We start from the raw sequence: 19,039 nt of genomic DNA on the forward strand, positions 1-19,039 counted from the left end.
GCCCATCCAGAAGCAGGAGGTAGAAAAACAGTTCTCCTTCAGGTCCATGATGCATTCATTCATTTGAAATGGACAGTGTGCCTGGGATTCAGGCTGTGCCCCGCAGTGAATCTACAGAGATCATTTGCGATGTGGTGCTTAAGTGGTCCTTACTTAAGAGAGCTACCATGCAAATGTGTCTGGTGCAGGGTTGGGGGTGGGGCGGGAATGTTCTAACAAATGTGTTTAGCAAATGTGTCGGTGTGCATTGGAATTCACAGTTCTGGTTCCAGGTTCTATTCTGAGAGGTATGCCTAATCCATGTGACAATCCTGTATTTGTAGTAGGGAACTTTCTGTACCTCTTCTTTAACTCCAATGTGTAAAACCTGCACGGTTCTTTGGTATTGTGTGGTCATGTATGTGAAAGACAGTGTCTTTGTTCCGCAAGAGCAGGGTGGTATCCCATCTCAAAATACTACATTTCCAAAGCTTTTTGGCCCGAATGTTACATGCAGACATTACAGTCTGGGGGCTTTTTCAATTCCATTTTATTTTCTTCACGGTGTTGGGAGTGATAACGAGAAGTCTTCAGAATGGAATCTTCTCAATCATTCAGGTTTGGGAAAATGCATCCTTTACGCTGAAGTTGTGTACGGTACTAATATTTTGGAGTGAGATTTAAGGGCACAGCTTGGCGGTAGATTTGCCTTATTTTGTGTGCATTGCAGGGGATGTGTACAGGTTGTCACCATGAGTTAAGTGCCGCAAAAGGGGCGGGACTTTTAGCGTATTCTTTCCTACTTCTGTTTCAACAATGTGGGAGCAATAGGTAAGGAAATGTGGGACAGGCCCATCGAGACAGACTCAGCCAGCATTCCTGTGCTCTCACTTGTCTGCCAGGAAGGGTCTTTCGGAGCCCTAAAAACCTCATCCAATTTTTTGCAAACGTGGCTAGGGTATCAGACACATGGCAAGATGCTCAACATCGCTCATCATCAGGGAAATGCAAGTCAAAACCACAGTGAGATAGCCCCTCACACCTGTCAGAATGGTTAAAATCAAGAGCACAAGAAACAACATGTTGGCGAGGATGTAGAGAAAAGGGAACCCTCTTGCACTGTTGGTGGGAATAAAAACTAGTGCAGCCACTCTGGAAAACTGTGGAGTTTCCTCAAAAAGTTAAAAATAGAGCTGCCCTTCAACCCAGCAATTGTGCTAGTAGGTATTTGCACAAAGAAAATGAAAATACTAATTTGAATAGATATATGCACCCCTATGTTTATTGTGGCATTATTTATAATAGTCAAAATATGGAAGCAATCCAAGTGTCCATCCATAGATGAATGGAAAAAAAAGATCTATGTATAGAAGCACACATACACACACACACACACACACACACACACACACACACACACACAGGAATATTAGCCATAAAAAGAATGAAATCTTGCCATTTCCAACAACATGGATGCATCTAGAAGGTATAATGCTCTGTGAAATAAGCCAGTCTTAAACTGGAATTTACAAAGAAAGTTGTTAGGTTGCATGCTCTTTCCTGCTTTTGCTTTTCCTGGTGTATTCCTCTCCATCTGTGCTACGGGCCTGGCTGGCTGCCTTACTGTTTTATGACAAAAATGTTTAGGAGTTATGGAATGTGTCTGGTGATAGTATTTGGATTTGGGCTCCAGGAAAAGCCTCCTTAGGCCTCTGGTCTAACTCCTTGCCTTGGGGAAGTGGTGGGAAGGGATTACCAGAGAGCCTGTGTTGGGTATATGAGTATAATTTTAGGAAACTTGAAGGTTGTTTTTATTTGCCATTGGCTCATTTATATATCTCCCTCAGAAACTTCATAGCACAGATATTTGGGCCAAAGCCAGATTTCAGTAATTTTGACAGACTTTGACAAATCACTTGGTAATTATAAATAAAATTAACACTGTTTTATAACATGACCAAAAATAAATATTTTTAAAAGACATGAGTAGTCTTCTTTTTAACTTGAAAAGCAAAGGGAAAGAGCCACATCAGTGAAATGCTCATTGATAATTCAAAATTAACATTTAAGTTATTATAAACTATTGACAATATAGGTGCCTAGGTGGCTCGGTTTGTTTAGTGTTAACTTTGGCTCAGGTCATGATCTCATGGTTTGTGAGTTCGAGTTCTGCTGTAAGCACAGAGACCACTTTGGATCCTTGTCTCTCTGCTCCTCCCCCACCCCTCTCTTGCAAAAATAAATAAACATTAAAAAATTTAATAAAACTACTGAAAATAGTGGCAGTGAAGCAGCGATCCTTAAAGGGCATTGCAATTCCCTTTGCCCCATTTATGTGGGACTTCTATGATGAGAATATTGCTGCTGCAACAATATTTAGTATGTGGATGATACGAAGATGTAAAAACCTTTGAGGACCTCTACACTGAAGGTCAATGACTAAGACTGCAATCTGTTGATTAGAGAAGGTCTGGGATGGAAGGGTTCTGGTTCATGTTAACACTCTAGGCATCTCTGCTGCCATTAGAGTAGTTCCTCATTCTGCAAACTCTTTCTGTAAAGGAGCAGATGGAAACATTTTAGTCTTTTCAGGCCCCAAATGGTCTCTGTCCCATAACCTTTGTGTTTGCGATTTTAAACATGTAAAAACCATTCTTAACTCACAGTCCATACAAAAGCAGGTGGTAGTCCAAATCCATGGATGGGCTCCAGCTTACCCATCCCTTTACTAGAACCTAGAACAGTAGTTCCTGAGTAACTGTTAAATGAATGACCTTCATGATAGTATTATCAGTAGTTAATATTGTATCATTATCACTGAATGAGAAAGACTAAAAACAAAAGAACTAGTCATTTAACTCGAGATTCTAGGAAACAAAAAATAAACCAAAAGAGAATTAAAGAGAATTTTAAAAGTTTTGAGCAGAAATTAATTGGAAAACAAACATCAAGTCTATGTTTTACTTTTTTAATTTTTATGTATTTATTGACAGCATAAGCTTGGGAGGGGTAGAGAGAGGAGAGAGAATCCAAAGCAGGCTCTATGCTGACAGCACGGAGCCCAACGCGGGGCTCAATCCCCTGAACCATGAGACCATGACCTGAGCGGAAACCAAGAGTTGGATGCTTAAGCGACTGAGCCACCCAGGTGCCCAAAGTCTATGTTTGATTTTAAGACCAAGAGTTGATTCTCTGAAAATCAAATAGAATAGACAAACATTTGCCCACTCAGATAAAGGGGAAAAAGAGAGAGATGTGTGCATGTAGATATGGCTCTATGACATAGGCAGGGAGACAGAAGTCTAATGTATACAGTCACAGCAATGAACTACAGGGAATAGAAAATGAGAATATCAATATTCAGATGAGGATTGGAAAAGATAGCCAGGCCACTAAATAAGGCACAAAGCTCTAGTGGCATTTCCACCTAACTTTCATTAAAGACATGATTACTATATTAATTAAACCATTCTACTTTATTTTCAAGTTCCATATAACTCTCATGCCAAAACCTGATAAACAGAGCCCTTGAAAAAGGTAAACCAGTTTTATTGATTAGTATAGATAGAAAAATTCTAAATGAAGTGTAATCAAATTGCATCCAGCTAAGTTTTAAATGATTATTACACTATGAATGAGAGTGGTTTTCCCAGGGATTTCACAGTGCTGTGCTGGAGCTGTCTAGTCCTGGATTGTGAGAGCCACTTGTGCACGTCTGTTCCCAACTCTGCATTCAATGCCATTAAATCATCGGCTTGAAATCAGGTCTGATTGGACTGTTACAAATCAGGTATGTTAATGAGTATTTATAGCATGGAAATGAGCAAACGCTACAAATCAACACCTTTCCCCCCTAACCGTCCCCCATTTTGCTTCTGAGCCAAGTGTTAAACATTTGCCAGCACACCACTGGATGTTAACTGTATTTTGACAATAGGAAAGAGAAGAAATGTGATCATACCAAAGATGCTGAAAAAGCATTTGATGAAATTGTGCAGCCATTGCAAATAAAAAGGAGTGGAAGGAAATTTTTAAATGTGGTAGAAAGTATTTGTTTGAGGGGTGGCTGGGTTGCTCAGTCGGTTAAAGTGACTGTCTCTTGATATTGGCTCTGGTTGTGATCGTGCAGAGCGTGGAGCCTGCTTGGGGTCCTCTCTCTCCCTCTCTCTCTGCCCCTACTCTGCTTGTGTGCTCCTCTCTCTCTCAAAATAAATAAATAAACATTAAAAAAAGTATTTGTTTGAAACAGTGAACATTATGTTAAAGAGTGAAATATGGGATCCATTCACAGTAAAGTCAAGAAAAGATGGGCTTATTTGTTTTACATATATGTCTATATATGTGTCTCTCTGTGTGTGTTTATGTATATTAATCACAAAAGCATTTAGGGTAATTGCTACTTCTGTTTACCAGGTCCTGCCAGCATAACGTCATCAATGTAATGGGCCAGTGTGGTGTTCTGTGGGATGTCAACACGTTTGGAGTCCCTTGGGTGTATATTATAACAAAGAACAGGAGCCGGCATTGTCCTGAGACATGAACAGTAAAGTTAATACTCCCGATCCTACGTTGTAAGTGCAAATCTATCCTGTTTTTGCTTATCAATGGGAATGAAGGAAAAAGTATGCTCCAGGTCAGTGTCAGGTGCCTGGGGCTGTGTTAATTTGCTCTGGAGAAGATGCCACATCTGGGATTGCAAACTTTTTGTCATCACCACCTGACTAAATTTGTGATGATGTGTCATTTCCTCATGACTCATCTGACTTTTGTAGTAGCCAAACAGGGGCCCTAAGGACACGAGACACTGGCTTGTGAGGCAACAGTTGCAGGTGTAGTCACCAGAAGACTTTAATGCAGAGAAAAGAAAACTGCCTTGGAGGTTGTGGAAAGGTCGCTCCCCAGGCAAGGGGATTCAGGGGCATTTGGAGGTTGGCGGTTCTCAGCCTTATCCATGTGTGTGTAAAGGCTGAGACCCACCCAGGTCTCAGAGCTCCCCTTCTTTCCACTTAGCATAAGAGACCCGGTGGGGTTGACCATTCCATGGCAAGTCTGTAATTCATATGCTCAGCCCTTAGACTTGGTCTTAAGTCCGCGTATCTGTCTACAACCACAGGATGTGGCAGTGTCCTCCAGAGCTCCATGGATGTGGCCCAATTCTATATGTACATCCACGGGTGTTCTTCTTTGTGTATATTCATAATGTTTAACATTTAATTTATTTCCTCTACGTATGCCGTAAAAATAAGGGCTATGAAAGGTAGACAGGTCATTCTACAACCATGCGATGCTATAGTTATCACCATACTGACTAAATGCCCCTGTCAATTTAATCTCCCAGGGTTTTTGTCACCATCTGTATCTCATCCCATAGCATCACTGGTGATACTTGGATGACAGTGGTTTACAGAAAAGACCACAAGTTCCTTACATTCCTCCCACTGAGAAGTGGCGTCTGTCTCTTCCTCTTGAATCTGGATAGATGTGTGACCATCAGGCTGTGAGAATCCCAGGCCTCATGGAAAGGCCATACCGAGTTACTTCCCTCAGCAGCCGCAGCTGCAGCCCTAGCTAGGTCAGTCAACACCAATTATCACACATGCAAGTGAAGATGCTTCAAGCCCCCAGCTGTCAAATCTTCCCAGCTGAGGCCCCAGATATTGTGGAGCCCAGACAGCCACCCCTATTGTACCCTGCTAAAAGTCCTGACCCATAGAATCTGTGAACAAAATGGTTTGGCATTAAGTTTTGCGGTGGTTTGCTAGTCAGTGATAGTAACCACACCAGGGAGAGAAGAAAGCCACTGTGAAGGGAGCAGTGACCTTCAGTGGAGAGATAAAGCCAAATCCTCTAAAAGGAGGGCACGAGGAGAATAAATATCATGTGTGTGTGTGTGTGTGTGTGTGTGTGTGTATCTATATATCTATATATCTATATATCTATATATCTCTCTCTCTATATATATCAAGTAAACTGTGCACCCAACATGGGGCTCAAACTCACAACCCCAATATCAAGAGCCTGTTGAATGAAGGGTCTTGTGATCACTTCCCAAGGTTTCCCCTGGCCCTTTATGTGGAAGACACAGATCTTTACCTCCATTAGGGTGTTGCCCCCATGAACTCAAGTCTTCAAGCTACCGCCTGCTGGATATTTCACCTGACGGCCCTATTGTCATCTCACACTTAGAATATCCATAAGCAAACTCATAATGTTATCAATCCACTCAGTCCCGAGTCACAGATTTCTGTCAACAGAGCATACCTCTTCATTTGTATTATCTAGGAGATCTTTGATGCTACTATGTTTTTATCCAGACATCCATAATCACTCCTATTGCCCCAAAGTGGAAAAATCTTTTTTGGAGTTAAGTTTGTAGAAGGTGGGAGTGTTTGTCCCATATCTGAAATCTGTCAGAAGCTCTTTAAAACACTCATGCATTCTCTTAAAAGAACTCATGACATACCATTAAGGTCCCAGTGGAATTCCCTCGATAACTCTGCCACTTCTTTCCATCAAGACTATACATGATGATAAACTGAGAGATGTACAGGCTGGACAACTTCTGACGGGCGCCCTGGGTCATGATGCTGTGAATGATCATTGGTGCCAACAGATCCACCTGCCAATTAAAACAACACTTTATCTTAAATGTATGTAGCACCTTCTGAAATTCATTATTGGCTTAAGAAGAATCTACATCAATACAGATATGCTCAGTATCACCTTGGACGTGCAGTGAAATAGACGGCAACGTTGGAATGTGGATGTGTGTGAAGCGGGGAGATAAATGATGGGAACAAGAAGGAAAGGGCTTATTGGGTTCTCAGCCTACTTCCTGACACACCAGACCGCTTCCAAATCAATGGGCCTTACTTCCTGTACCTGCATCCCGTGTGCTGCACTTAGGGACCCACATAACCTAGTGCTTTGCCTCAGCCTCAGCGTCAGCCTCAGCAAAGCCGATTTCCTCCCCTCTCCCCAGACCAGTCTCCATCCCAACATCACTATCAGTGATAGACCGCTGTCTCTCCTTCAAGTGTTACTTCAGAAACGATTTCTCCTGGTTAGCCTTCCCTGACTTGCCCAGATATATTTAGTGCTCCTTTCTCTATACTTCTGTTTCACTTTGTGTATAAAACTTCATGAGAGCATATTATTGCATTATATTATAAAGCTTTCTTTACTTATATTCCTTCATTGTTAGACTGTGATCCTTAAGGCAGTGAACGTGTTTGAGTCACCTAACCTCTGTGTGTCTTAATTTCTTTATATGTAGAGTAGAAATAATAATGGTGTTTATCGCAAAGGTTTACCAGAGGATTAAGGGGTTAATACATGTGATGTGCTGAGTTCAGTGCCTGGCACATACTAAACAATAAATGGTAGCTTTTATTTTACTTTTATGTTTTTATTTATTTATTTTGAGGGTGGGGTGTGGCAGAGAGAGAGGGAGAGGGAGAGAGAATCCCAAGCAGGCTCCATGCTGACAGACCTGGGGCTTGATCCCATGAACCATGAGATCAGGACCTGAGCCGAAATCAACAATCAGAAGCTCAGGGGCACCTGGGTGGCTCAGTCAGGTGAGCGTCTGACTTCGGCTCAGGTCATGATCTCACGGTTTGTGAGTTTGAGCCCCACATCAGGCTCACTGCTGTTGGTGCAGATTCCACTTCAGATCCTTTGTACCCTCTCTCTCTGCCCCTCCACCTGCTCATGCTCTGTCTCTTAAAAATAAACATTAAAAAAAAAGAAGAATTGGGTCAGGGGGACACCAGGGTGCCTCAGTCGTTTGAGTGACCAACTCTTGGTTTTGGCTCAGGTCATGATCTTGCACTTCATGAGTTTGAGACCCATGTCAGGCTCCACGCTGACAGTGCAGAGTCTGTTGGGGGTTTTCTCTCTCCCTCTCTCTCTCTCTGTCCCTTCCTGGCTGGTGCTCTCTTTGTCTCTCTCTGAAAATAAATAAATAAATAAATAAATAAATAAATAAATAAATAAATGGAAGCTTCACCGACTGAGCCGCCCAGGCACCCCTAAATGGTAGCTTTTATATTCTCTCTAGCTGTAGACCTAACCTGGCATCTGGTATAATACTGATGCACAGGAAATGTTTTGGAATGAATGAGTGAATAATGGCAGAGTGGTAAGGAATAATTGGTTCTTTTTGTTTGTTTGTTTTTAAAGAAATTTGTTTGAAGTGAATAGATGTTTCAATGATAATGTTTATTATTTTTTTAATATATATTTTGAAATTTTATTTAAATCTGAGGCAGTTAATATATCGTGTAGTATTGGTTTCAGGACTGAATTTAGTGACTCATCCCTTACATATGACACCCAGTGATCATCCCAACAAGTGCCCTCCTTAGTACCCACCTCCCATTTAGCCCATCCCCCTACCCACAACTCCTCCAGCAGCCCTCAGTTTGTTCTCTGTATTTAAGAGTCTCTTCTGGTTTGTCTCCCTCTCTGTTTTTATCTTAATTTTGCTTCCCTTCCCCTATGTTCATCTGTTTTGTTTCTTACATAGGAATGACTGGTTCTTAAAGAAGAGAGCACAGGCTATGCAAGCATTAGAAGGAATTGTGGCATCAGCGCCCTGATAAGCAAGTCCAACTTAACTTCTCACAGATGCCTGGCACACTCAGATTGGACTGTAATGACACTTGAGCTTCATAACTAACTGTCTCCTTCAGTAAGTGCCATCCATCTATCCATCCATTCATTCAAAGAAGATGTTTTTAGCACTTGTTATGTGCTAAGCACTGTTCTAGGTACTGGAATTGAGCAGGGAACAAGAAAACAAAAGCCCTGCCCTAATGTAACTTACATTTGAGTTAGAGAAACAGACTACATGTTATATAGATGTTTTTGTTTACAGCATCACATAGCAGTAAGTACAGGAGAAGAAGAAGGAGGGCTGCAGGACAGAGAGTGGCACAGTCTTCAGAAGCTATAGCACTATCTGCGCCCTGATTAGAAGATACTTTCAATTGAAGACACTTTAGTTTTACTCTTTGTGTCGGGGCATAAACAACTGTAAGTACGAGGGGCAAAACTCATGACTTTTGTTGAATTGAGTTGTACTGTTTTCTATGTTGTGTATGTGAGGTCTCTTTTGGACCACTGACTATTGCACTTTCTAGCAGTTGTAAGAAAGCCTTGCCAGCCACCCTTTCCACCTGCGTTCTGCAACTGATGAATTCTTGGCAAACCGCCAGTCTCATCTACTTCACTTTCTTGTGCTTCTTCTCTATTATAATTGGAATCTCAGAGCGACTTGGCATTTACAGAGTCAACATCTTCACCTATGTATCCAGCCATGTATTTGAGTGTGACAACAGGACACACCTCTGTATGAGGGAGTAAGCAAAGCAGTAATGAGTCACCGGGTGCACAAATACAAACATGGCAGCTAGACATCTCTGACTGCCAGCCTGGCTCCCTAGAACCATTTCTTTTTCTTTCTTTCTTTCTTTCTTTCTTTCTTTCTTTCTTTCTTTCTTTCTTTCTTTCTTTCTTTCTTTCTTTCTTTCTTCTTTCTTTTGTAAGTGAACATAACTTTTTATTTCCCTTGGATATTTATTGCATAAAGTCACCAGATCATGAAAATGTGTATCTGGGCTTCAGTAGAATATGACGGCAAAAACAAAACAAAACAAAACAAAACAAAACAAAACAAAAAACAAAACCTTCAGGATGAGGTGATTTAATACAGATTGGATGGTAATACAATTAAGTGAGGATTTGTGGTTCAATTACCATAAGCAAACCATGGCAGTTAACAGATGCTTATCAACCTGAAGGGAGCATTCTAGAAACAGTATAGTATAATGATTACAAATTAGGCCTCTGGAGCCCAACTATCAGGGTTTGAATTTTGGCTCAACCACTTACTGGCTGTGACTGGGCAAGTTATTTAACTTTGTTTGAGCTTTCTTAGCTGAAATGACAATGATAATGACAGGTGTGGTAGGGATTTACTAGCTTGATTTGTTTAAAGCACCCAGTAAGGAAGCCCTGTGTATATCAATATTTTGATCATGAATTTGCTAAAGCATAAAAAAGCGTATTGATCAAGTCAGTAAATTATGTGAAACTGGAAAGACTAAGACAGTCTTTGGGAGACAGAAGCTTGGCAAGCTGTAACAATTGGCCAAATCTAAGTGGAAATGTAATGCTGTGTATTACTCAAGTTCTTGGCTGGGCACAGAAAAGGCACTCCAGTTACTAGTCCTGGGAGGTCATGTGCAGTTAGGGTGATAGAATTCCTCAAATGGAAATGAGAATGCTGTTCCAATAAATAGATAAGTCAATGGAACACCACATGCAGGGCACCCAAATGGATGATGGTATCCACTACCCAGGGATACATGTCGGGTTGAAAGTGATAACTGCGGAAATACAGGGTGAAAACATGTGGTTTGGCCGCCTCACAAAGAAACAGACATACTTAGGAATCAGTGAGCGCCAGTTCAGGCTGAGCCACAACTGGCCGTGCTGACGACCAATGAGCCACTGTGACATTGAGAGATGTGCTCTTTCCAGGTCTCACTGGTGTACCACTTTATCTCTCCCCAATCCCTATTTAGTATTTTAATCTCAAGAAAACAGGAGCAGATGCTGTCTTGCAGCAAAGGAGGGAAATGTATAGGTAATGGCGTTGGTCAGCTCAGAAGTCAGCAGCACGAGGACCCGATGTGGGGAGACAAGGTGGCGGGGCGTGTGTGCATTCCCCGCTTCGGGCTGTAAGTTCCGGACATGGAGGTGCGTTAGAGGGTTGAAAACAAAGCTGGAAGCAGTCACGTTTTCTCCCTTTCCCTGGGTGGGCTCTAGAAGGAAGCTACGCTTGTGGTTAGGCAGAGGGCGGAATTGGCGTGAGTTCCTATATGTGTGCCCTTGAAGGGTCACAGTCCCGACTTAGCACATGCTCATTTGGTAGCATTTTTAGCTATGTTGGATCACATATATCATTAAAATGAATTTCAGATGTTTCTTTTTAAATGTGGCTACTGGGACATGTTGACTGACACCCATGGTTGCATTTGTGGTTCGAAGTGTGTTTCTACTGGGTAGTGTGGCTCTAGAGGAAATGGGGAGTGAGCAGATCTGAAAGACTTTGTCATTTGAAAAGGAACTGAATGACCCTAAAGACGCTGTTTCAGTCACCGGTTCCGTTTGTTTCCCATATTGGACTAACATATCAGCATACTCAATTCCATTCCCAAATCATTATTCCTCATTGTCTTTGTACAAATCCTAAGCCACTGTGTTCTTTCCTGGTCTGTTACTTGGACTTTGACGACAATGACTACGGCTTAAAGCAGATGTATAACGTTTTGAGCTTGCAAGAGAACACACGACATGATTGAACACAAGGTACTTTCTAACCTTGATCCAGGAAATGGGGTCCTTGGTGCTCCAGGCATTGATTGATCCAGAATAGTGAAGTCTGGCCAGCTTTGGGGCCCACTGTCCTTTGCCCAAGAAAGGGGAGAGAGATTAGATTCAGCTGGGTTGGTCCTAGACACTTAGGAAATAAACTTTCTCTCTTGAGAAAGGGTATACCTAGCTGTGGAGAAGATAAAGGCATAAAACATAGTAGGATTTTATTTTCTAAACTTAATAATTTTGTTTATTAGTACCTCTAATTAGCTGACACTGGGATGTGTTACCAGTACTATAGAATAATATCATTATTTCTTTATTACAAAATGTATGTTCCTGGTAGCAAAGTTAGAAAATGAAAAATAAAAATAAGACACAGGGGCTCCTGGGGGGCTCAGTCGGTTAACCGTCCGACTTCAGCTCAGGTCATGATGTCATCACTGGTGAGTTCGAGCCCCACATCGGGCTCTGTGCTGACAGCTTGGAGCCTGGAGACTGCTTTGGATTCTGTGTCTCCCTCTCTCTCTGCCCCTCCCCTGCTGGAGCTCTGTCTCTCTGTCTCTCAAATATAAATAAATGTTAAAAAATTTAAAAAATAAGACATAAATAAAAATAAAAGTGAAAAAAGTATCCGTTTATGCAGAGAAAAATAATACAATTATGCAGAGAAAAATAATACTATTTTGGTATATCACTCTCAAGCTTCATTTTCAAAGGGCATTTTGCTCCCTCTAAAACAGGGATTGACAAACTTTTTTCCGTAAATGGCCAGATAGTAAATAATTTAGGCTTTGCAGATCATCTGGTTTCTGTTTCAGCTATGTAACTGCTGTTGTAGACAATTATAAGTGAGTGGGTGTGGCTGTATGTACCCATAGAAGATTTTATTTACAGACACTGAAATTTGAGTTTCATATAACTTTCACATGTGATGATACAGTCTTCTTTTGTTCTTTCCCAATCATTTAAAAATAGAAAAATAATTCTTAGGAACACTTGGGTGGTGCAGTCATTACACATCCAACTTCAGCTCATGTCATAATCTCACAGTTTGTGAGTTTGAACCCCGCATCGGGCTCTGTGCTGACAGCTGACAGCCTGGAGCCTGCTTCAAATTCTGTCTTCCTCTCTCTCTGCCCCTCCCCTTCTTGCACACTGTCTCTCTTTCTCTCTCTCTCTTTCAAAAATAAATAAACATTTAAAACTAAAATAGAGTTTACACTTTAAAAAAAAGAAAGAGAGGCATTTATGGAGCAGAATTAACAGAAGTAAAAAAGATCTAATCAGTGCAGTTCTTGTAGACAAAAAATGGTATTTACCATACTGTCCTGAAGCTGTGATCTGGAAATCTCTAATGCGTCCAGAAGCCATTCCCAGTGGAATCTGACACTCTGAAATCAAAGTGGAGGAACACAACAGCTAGACATACAGAAAATGTAGCTTCACAGATGCAAGTCAATGAAAACGGGAGAACACCAACAAATGGTCATATTTTTACTGTTCACGATGTGCCAAGAACTATATTAAATGTTTATTGTACTCTCTGTCTCATTTAATTCACTCCAGTAGGTGCCACAAGTATCCGTGTCCTGCAGCTGAGGAACGCAATGGCTCTCTTACTTGCTTAGGGTTAAATATCAAACTCTTCCAGGTGATATTTGTAAGTTATCTTTGATAACTGAACCAAAATTAAGTTTCCCAATTTGTTCTTGGAGCTTCACTGAGTTGTGAAAATGAAGATATTTTTAGCACTGGTTTGTTGTATATTTACAGCTTCGGGTTCAAAATGTTCGAAGCTTCAACCATATCTGCCCTTCTCTGGGGACTCTGATCATTTGTACCAGCAATATTCACTTTAGATTTGGAAATGACCATAAGCTTGCATTGTTTCTTGACAAAGGCAAGCATTGGAGGAAGGAGGAAAGCTGTATGGAAGTAGGCTGAGGTGGGGCGCCCAGGGTGGGGCGACGCTCAGCCGGTTGACACTCTGACTCCTGATTTTGGCTCAGGTCACGATCCCCGGGTCTTGACACTGACCCCTGCGTTGGGCTCCACACTCAGTGTGGAGCCTACCTGAGATTCTCTCTGTCTCTCTGCCTCTGTCTCTGTCTCTGTCTCTCCCCCTCTCCCCCATTTGTGTGCTCTATTTCTCCCTTAAAAAAACGAGAAGCGGGCTGACTAGGAAGGGGGCGTCTGCGCATAGCGCTACTTACTCGGGCTGTATACCAGAAAGAGAGTGCTCATCCCAGCTTGCAGGTGTTCGCCAATTAGGCATTCTATCCGCCAAATTCCAACTTTGGATGGTAGCATTTCCACTGTCTCAAAAACACCTTATCAAAAACAAAAGGAACAAAAATGATTTCTTTTTGCTAAAAAAAAAAAAAAAAAGACTGGCAGATGCATTGGTCTATGCAGAATATCAAAGGAGATCTACCTAAGTCAGTTCTATCACCCTCGGACCCTCAAACCCAAATTGCTCGCTATGTGAGCCCTACAGTTTGGAGGCACCGGGGATTGAGTCATGGCAGCCCCCACCCCTGGGAAATAGGAGAGACAGGGTGGTGGCAGCCTTTGCTGGTGCAGACAGGAGAAAGCCACTGCACTCTCAGGGTTTTCCAGAGACAAAGGTTTATTTCCCATTGGGCACATGTGAGCTCCCTGGGACAGGGAGGTCTGGGCAAGGTCCTCATGGATCTGGTCCACTAGGGCCACCTTGAGGCTAAAGTAACCTGGCAGCAAGAAGCTAGAGGTGAAGGCTGAGGGGCTGAGGAATGAGTCACAAGCGGCCAACTAGGATAAAGGTGCCCTTTAAGGTGCCAACTAGGATAAGGGTGCCGTAAGTTTACCCTTTCCATGCTGGAGTTGAAAGCAGCTGCCAGGGTTGGGAGCAGGGGGACACACAATAAACACAAGGTAGAGGAAGAAAGGACTCAACTGTGCCTCCCTTTCCCAATGTAGGTATCTCGGAGTGGACACTGCTGCTTTGTACTTGAACTGTATTTGTGATGTAAAGTGACTGCAGGAATGTTTATTATGCAAGAGTGAGCAGAGAGGCGCCTGGGTGGCTCAGTCAGTTAAGCGTCCAACTCTTGATTTCAGCTCAGGTCATGACCTCACAGTTCATGAGATCGAGCGCCACGTGGGGCTCTGTGCTTGGGATTCTCTGTCCCTCTCTCTCTGCCCTTCCTCTGCTTGCGCTCTCTCTTTCTCTCAAAAATAAATTAAAAAGAAAACAGTGAGCAGAAACGTCATTGAACTTATTGGAAGTTTTACACAAGAACGGGGGAAGTTCATTCCCATGATGAAAGCTGATCAACATTATGAGTACTGCTTAATCGATATACTGGTTATATACATAAACAAATCACTCTATGGATAACTGCTAGTGCCGTGTGGGATCTCAGATGGGGAAAATAATCTCCTTTTCCTAGTAAAGTGCTGCAACATGAATTATTCCTGCTTTCTGTTCTGTTTCTTTTAGAGCACATTATCTGTATCTGAAATTATCATGCTCATGTGCTAAATTATTTAGTATGTCTCTATAGAGTAAAGTGAGTTGAAGAAGTAAGTTACCTGAGATCAGGGAGTGTGTGTGCTCTGTCCTTGGATTGCTCTCCCAGTGCCCGGACCATTTGAGTGGAACAATAGGTACAGTAGTCAGAAAGAGCACAAACTAATTCATACCTGGATACAGGTTGTAGACTGCCATCTTATATTCCTCTTTTTTCCGTACAGTGAACACCTGCCCACTGAAATGAATAGAATGAATGTTTTCATTGCTCCCCATGCTGAGCAGATACCATCGGATCTTCTGATCCTGAGCCACTACCAAGCCGGGTAGTGTGTCCATCACATAGCCGTTGATTGCTGGAGGAGAACACGAAGAAGGCTGTTAAAACCTATTCTCGCGGCACCTGTGTGGCTCGCTCAGTTGAGCGTCGGACTTCGGCTCAAGTCATGATCTCATGGTTCGTGGGTTTGAGCTCCCCGTCGGGCTCTGTGCTGACAGCTCAGAGCCTGGAGCCTGCTTCGGATTCTGCATCTCCCTCTCTCTCTGCCCCTCCCCTGCTCATGCTCTCTTTCTCAAAAATAAATAAACATTAAAGTAAGTTAAAAAGATCTATTCTAGAAGTTTCTTTCCCTCTACTCCAGTAAAAAGTATTGATTCCTGTGAGGATTCCACTCCCATACATACACTCCCAATTCATATACTGTGGAAACATCAGGCTCACGTCTCATCTGTTGTAGTGCTTTTCACACGGAGTAATATTTGGGTGTGGGATGCATTACCGTGGAAGCGGTACTTTTCTTTAAAAGTGGGATCCTCCTTCTGGATACTGCAGGGGGCTCTACAGCTCCTTTCCATGTTTTCCGTGAAGTACCAGCTCTTAGTCTCATCAAAAATGGTGAAAAACAGAGCAAACTCCTGCACTGTCACTTGTCTCCCGTGAGCGGGGCTCAGTGTGTTACTGCGGCAGATCAGAAGGGGTCCAATCAAGCCCGAGTGCATGTCTTTTTCCTGAGAGAGAAGACATCAATCCTCCTTAGTAGATCCCAGAGTGATACCTCTCAAACACAAATATGATGGCACCTCCCCTATTTAAAGCTTTCCATTAAACTTAGGGTAAATACCAAAATTCTTGGCAGATAACACAAAGCCCATTCCTTTTAAACCAGTAAGCAGCAGGCACAGTACACACTTACTTACCAAATCAACATCAGAAAAATAAGCCCAAGCCTTGCAGTCAAACTCATCTTCAGTGGGTGCCATCTGATGTTGTACTTTCCAGAAGTAAACTCTGGTTTCATTAGGGTTGACAAACTTTTTTCTAGGTTCTGCTCCTTGCCTCTGATCTTCCTCATAAGAAATCAGGCTAGAATAGAAGGAGTAGGGACGAGAAGCCTGGTTTTTGAAAGTTACCTGCAGAGAAAAGAAGTGAATACAAATTTTAAAAAAGAATTCAAGTGTCATGTTTTAGGATCTTATAAAGTTCTTCGCTTAGGGTTTACGTCCCTAATAGTAATGCCTATTTTTGGCTTTTCCCAAGTTTTAATACCCAAAGTAAGTGGCACAGAGGATGGATGTTATTAGAACCCCAAAGGAAGGATCTACAGAGGAAAGTGGGGAAGTTCTGAATTCTAAAATCTTTAAAGCATGAACTGAAAGTTGCAAAAGAGAAAATTCCTAAATACTTAAAAGCAATCTGAAGTGAAAGGGAAAATATCACACCAGGGGTTTTAAGAGACCATAAGCCCAGGAATTGAATCATATGGTTCTTATGACAAATTCTAGGGTGAATGCATATAATCCTTAAAAAAGACTTCAGTTGTTTAAAAGTTAGACATGCTTCATATGACATATGGAAGCTAAAATCAGAATCAAGACAGAAAAAAAAATTCACTTGCAATCTCATAATCTTAGGTCCTTCTACATCCTTAATGTAAACACTCAATTGGACCAATGGATGACTATTTTTGGAAAAGAATAAAACTACTTTAATTTTTGGCTCACACAATGCATCAAAATAACTTCTAGTCTACAGGAGTTACTGATGGAGTAAAAGGTTAAATGTTAAGAAATTAAACTGTAAAATAAAGTTGAAGAAAGTGTGATTTTAAGAAAAACAATCTTTGTATAGGGAAGGATTTTTATTTATTTTAATGTTTGTTTTTTGGGGGGAGAGAGAGACACAGAGAGAGAGAAACAGAGTGTGAGTGGGGGAGGGGCAGAGAGAGCGGGAGACACAGAATCTGAAGCAGGCTCCAGGCTCTGAGCTGCCAGCACAGAACCTGACATGGGGCTTGAACCCACGAACCATGAGATCATGACCTGAGCCAAAGTCCGACGCTCAACCGACTGAGCCGTGCAGGTACCTCAAGGGAAGGATTTTTATAAACATAAAAGCTATGTAAGTGTCATAAAGGAAAGATTTATGGGTTACTGCCTAAAAATTCAAACCTGTTTTATTTAAAAAACCACTATATATAAAATTAAAAGACAACAAACTTGGAAAAATATATAACATATATGGTAATATAAATTGATAAGAAAAGCACTCCCTCCAAAAAATGTCAAATGGGCAAAGGACATTAACAGATAATGAATGTTTCTCTACATTGCTCTTCCAGAATTTTGTCCTGGTAAACGGTTGTGATTACAGCATTACTGAACTGTTGAAAAAATATCAAACTATTTAAAAGGTGGTTCAAAGTATATGGCTAAGTAAACCATACATTCACATAACAGACTACTATGCCATCATTAAACAAAAGTATTTAGAAAGTCTTTTTAATGACATGAGAAATACTTACCATGTGATATTTAGTCAAAAGAAGTAGAATTATACATTGTATAATTCTGAACCCATAAAGAGAAGGATACATAAGACAAAGATAACATACACCAAAACGGTAGTTATGGGATTATTTTTCAACTTCTTTATTTTCTATACTTTGAAATTTTTCAAAAGTGAGAATACATTATTTTTTAAAATTTTTTTATTTATTTTTGAGAGAGAGCATGAGCAGGGGAGGGACAGAGAGGGTGACAGAGGATCTGAAGCAGGCTCTGTGCTGTCAGCAGCAAGCCCGATGTGGGGCTCAAACTCATGAACCATGAGATCATGACCTGAGCTGAAGTCGGCCGCTCAACTGACTGAGCCACCCAGTGCCGAGAATACATTAGTTTTTAATTTTTAATTTTTTTAGTTTATTTATTTATTTTGAGAGAGACACAGACAGTTCGAGTGGGGGAGGGGCAGAGAGAGAGAGAGAGAGAGAGAGAGAGAGAATCCATAACAGTCTCTGTGCTATCAGTGCAGAGCCCAATGTGGGGCTCAAACTCACAAAACTGTGAGATCATGACCTGAGCCAAAACCAAGAGTGGGATGCTCAATCAGGCGCCCCAAGAATACATTATTCTTATAATTAGAAACAATGTGTGTGTATATATATATATATATATATGATTAATTTTTTTAAATTCCATTGTCCTTAACTCACCATGATATTGTCTTCAACTTCTGCTCTTATATATGGCCCCAAGAGTCCCAAATGTTCATTCAGCTCTCCACGGTATAAGGGCTGAGTGAAGGATCCATCAGTAAATTCCTGGAAAACCACCTTCTTGAACTGAGGGACATCCCCACCTGGAGCCCTGGGAGGAAAAGCAATGTCTTCATGGACCAGGTGGGCAGAAAAAGCTCACATTCTTGCCCTCCCTGTATTTGAGACACATTTAGTAGAACTGATGATGAACTGGAAGTGTAATGGAGTGGAGAGAGGAGAACAAAGGATTAAAGAGAACCTCCAGGCTTCTGATTTGGGCAAATGGATGGATGGTGATGCAATTCACTGAGATGGGGAACCCCGGAGGACGAGGTGGTTGGAGTATACAGTTTTGAACACATGGATATCTGTGTAAATTCAATTGGCAAATACCTAGAGGCTGAGAGCTCACAAGAGATCTAGATGAACACTATCCATATTCAGACGATATCCAAATCAGGGAAGCAGCTTATCAAAGCTGATAGTCAATTTTGTTATGTCCTCATCTTATTGGATGACTAAGCAACATTTTGCATAGTTAACCCCTCCATCTTCCTGACATACTCTCCCTCCAGGCTTCACTAGTACATAAGTTCTATGAAAGCAGCGCATTTGTCTGTTTTGT

At 41.6% G+C, this 19,039-nt stretch overlaps 1 protein-coding gene and 1 long non-coding RNA gene across 3 annotated transcripts in view; one reads left to right on the top strand and one right to left on the bottom strand.

Annotated features, from left to right (window-relative positions):
- Positions 1-19,039, bottom strand: part of F8 (coagulation factor VIII) — a 131,052-nt gene that overhangs the window by 16,556 nt on the left and 95,457 nt on the right. For both annotated transcript variants that reach the window (XM_045051148.1, XM_004001054.5), the window contains 8 exons: positions 18,370-18,523; positions 16,076-16,288; positions 15,658-15,886; positions 15,052-15,234; positions 13,581-13,697; positions 12,687-12,758; positions 11,371-11,456; positions 6,443-6,598 (listed from right to left, as the gene is read on the bottom strand). In XM_045051148.1, the coding sequence (XP_044907083.1) occupies positions 6,443-6,598; positions 11,371-11,456; positions 12,687-12,758; positions 13,581-13,697; positions 15,052-15,234; positions 15,658-15,886; positions 16,076-16,288; positions 18,370-18,523 (1,210 nt within the window). The remainder of the gene's footprint in view (positions 1-6,442; positions 6,599-11,370; positions 11,457-12,686; positions 12,759-13,580; positions 13,698-15,051; positions 15,235-15,657; positions 15,887-16,075; positions 16,289-18,369; positions 18,524-19,039) is intronic.
- LOC111558729 lies at positions 1,369-15,239 on the top strand. The gene is made up of 4 exons (XR_002739856.2): positions 1,369-4,550; positions 8,510-8,674; positions 8,861-9,018; positions 15,103-15,239. It is a non-coding gene; the product is annotated as an uncharacterized LOC111558729 (long non-coding RNA).

The sequence above is a fragment of the Felis catus genome, chromosome X (genome assembly GCF_018350175.1).
Source record: "Felis catus isolate Fca126 chromosome X, F.catus_Fca126_mat1.0, whole genome shotgun sequence".
NCBI classification, from domain to species: Eukaryota; Metazoa; Chordata; class Mammalia; order Carnivora; family Felidae; genus Felis; species Felis catus.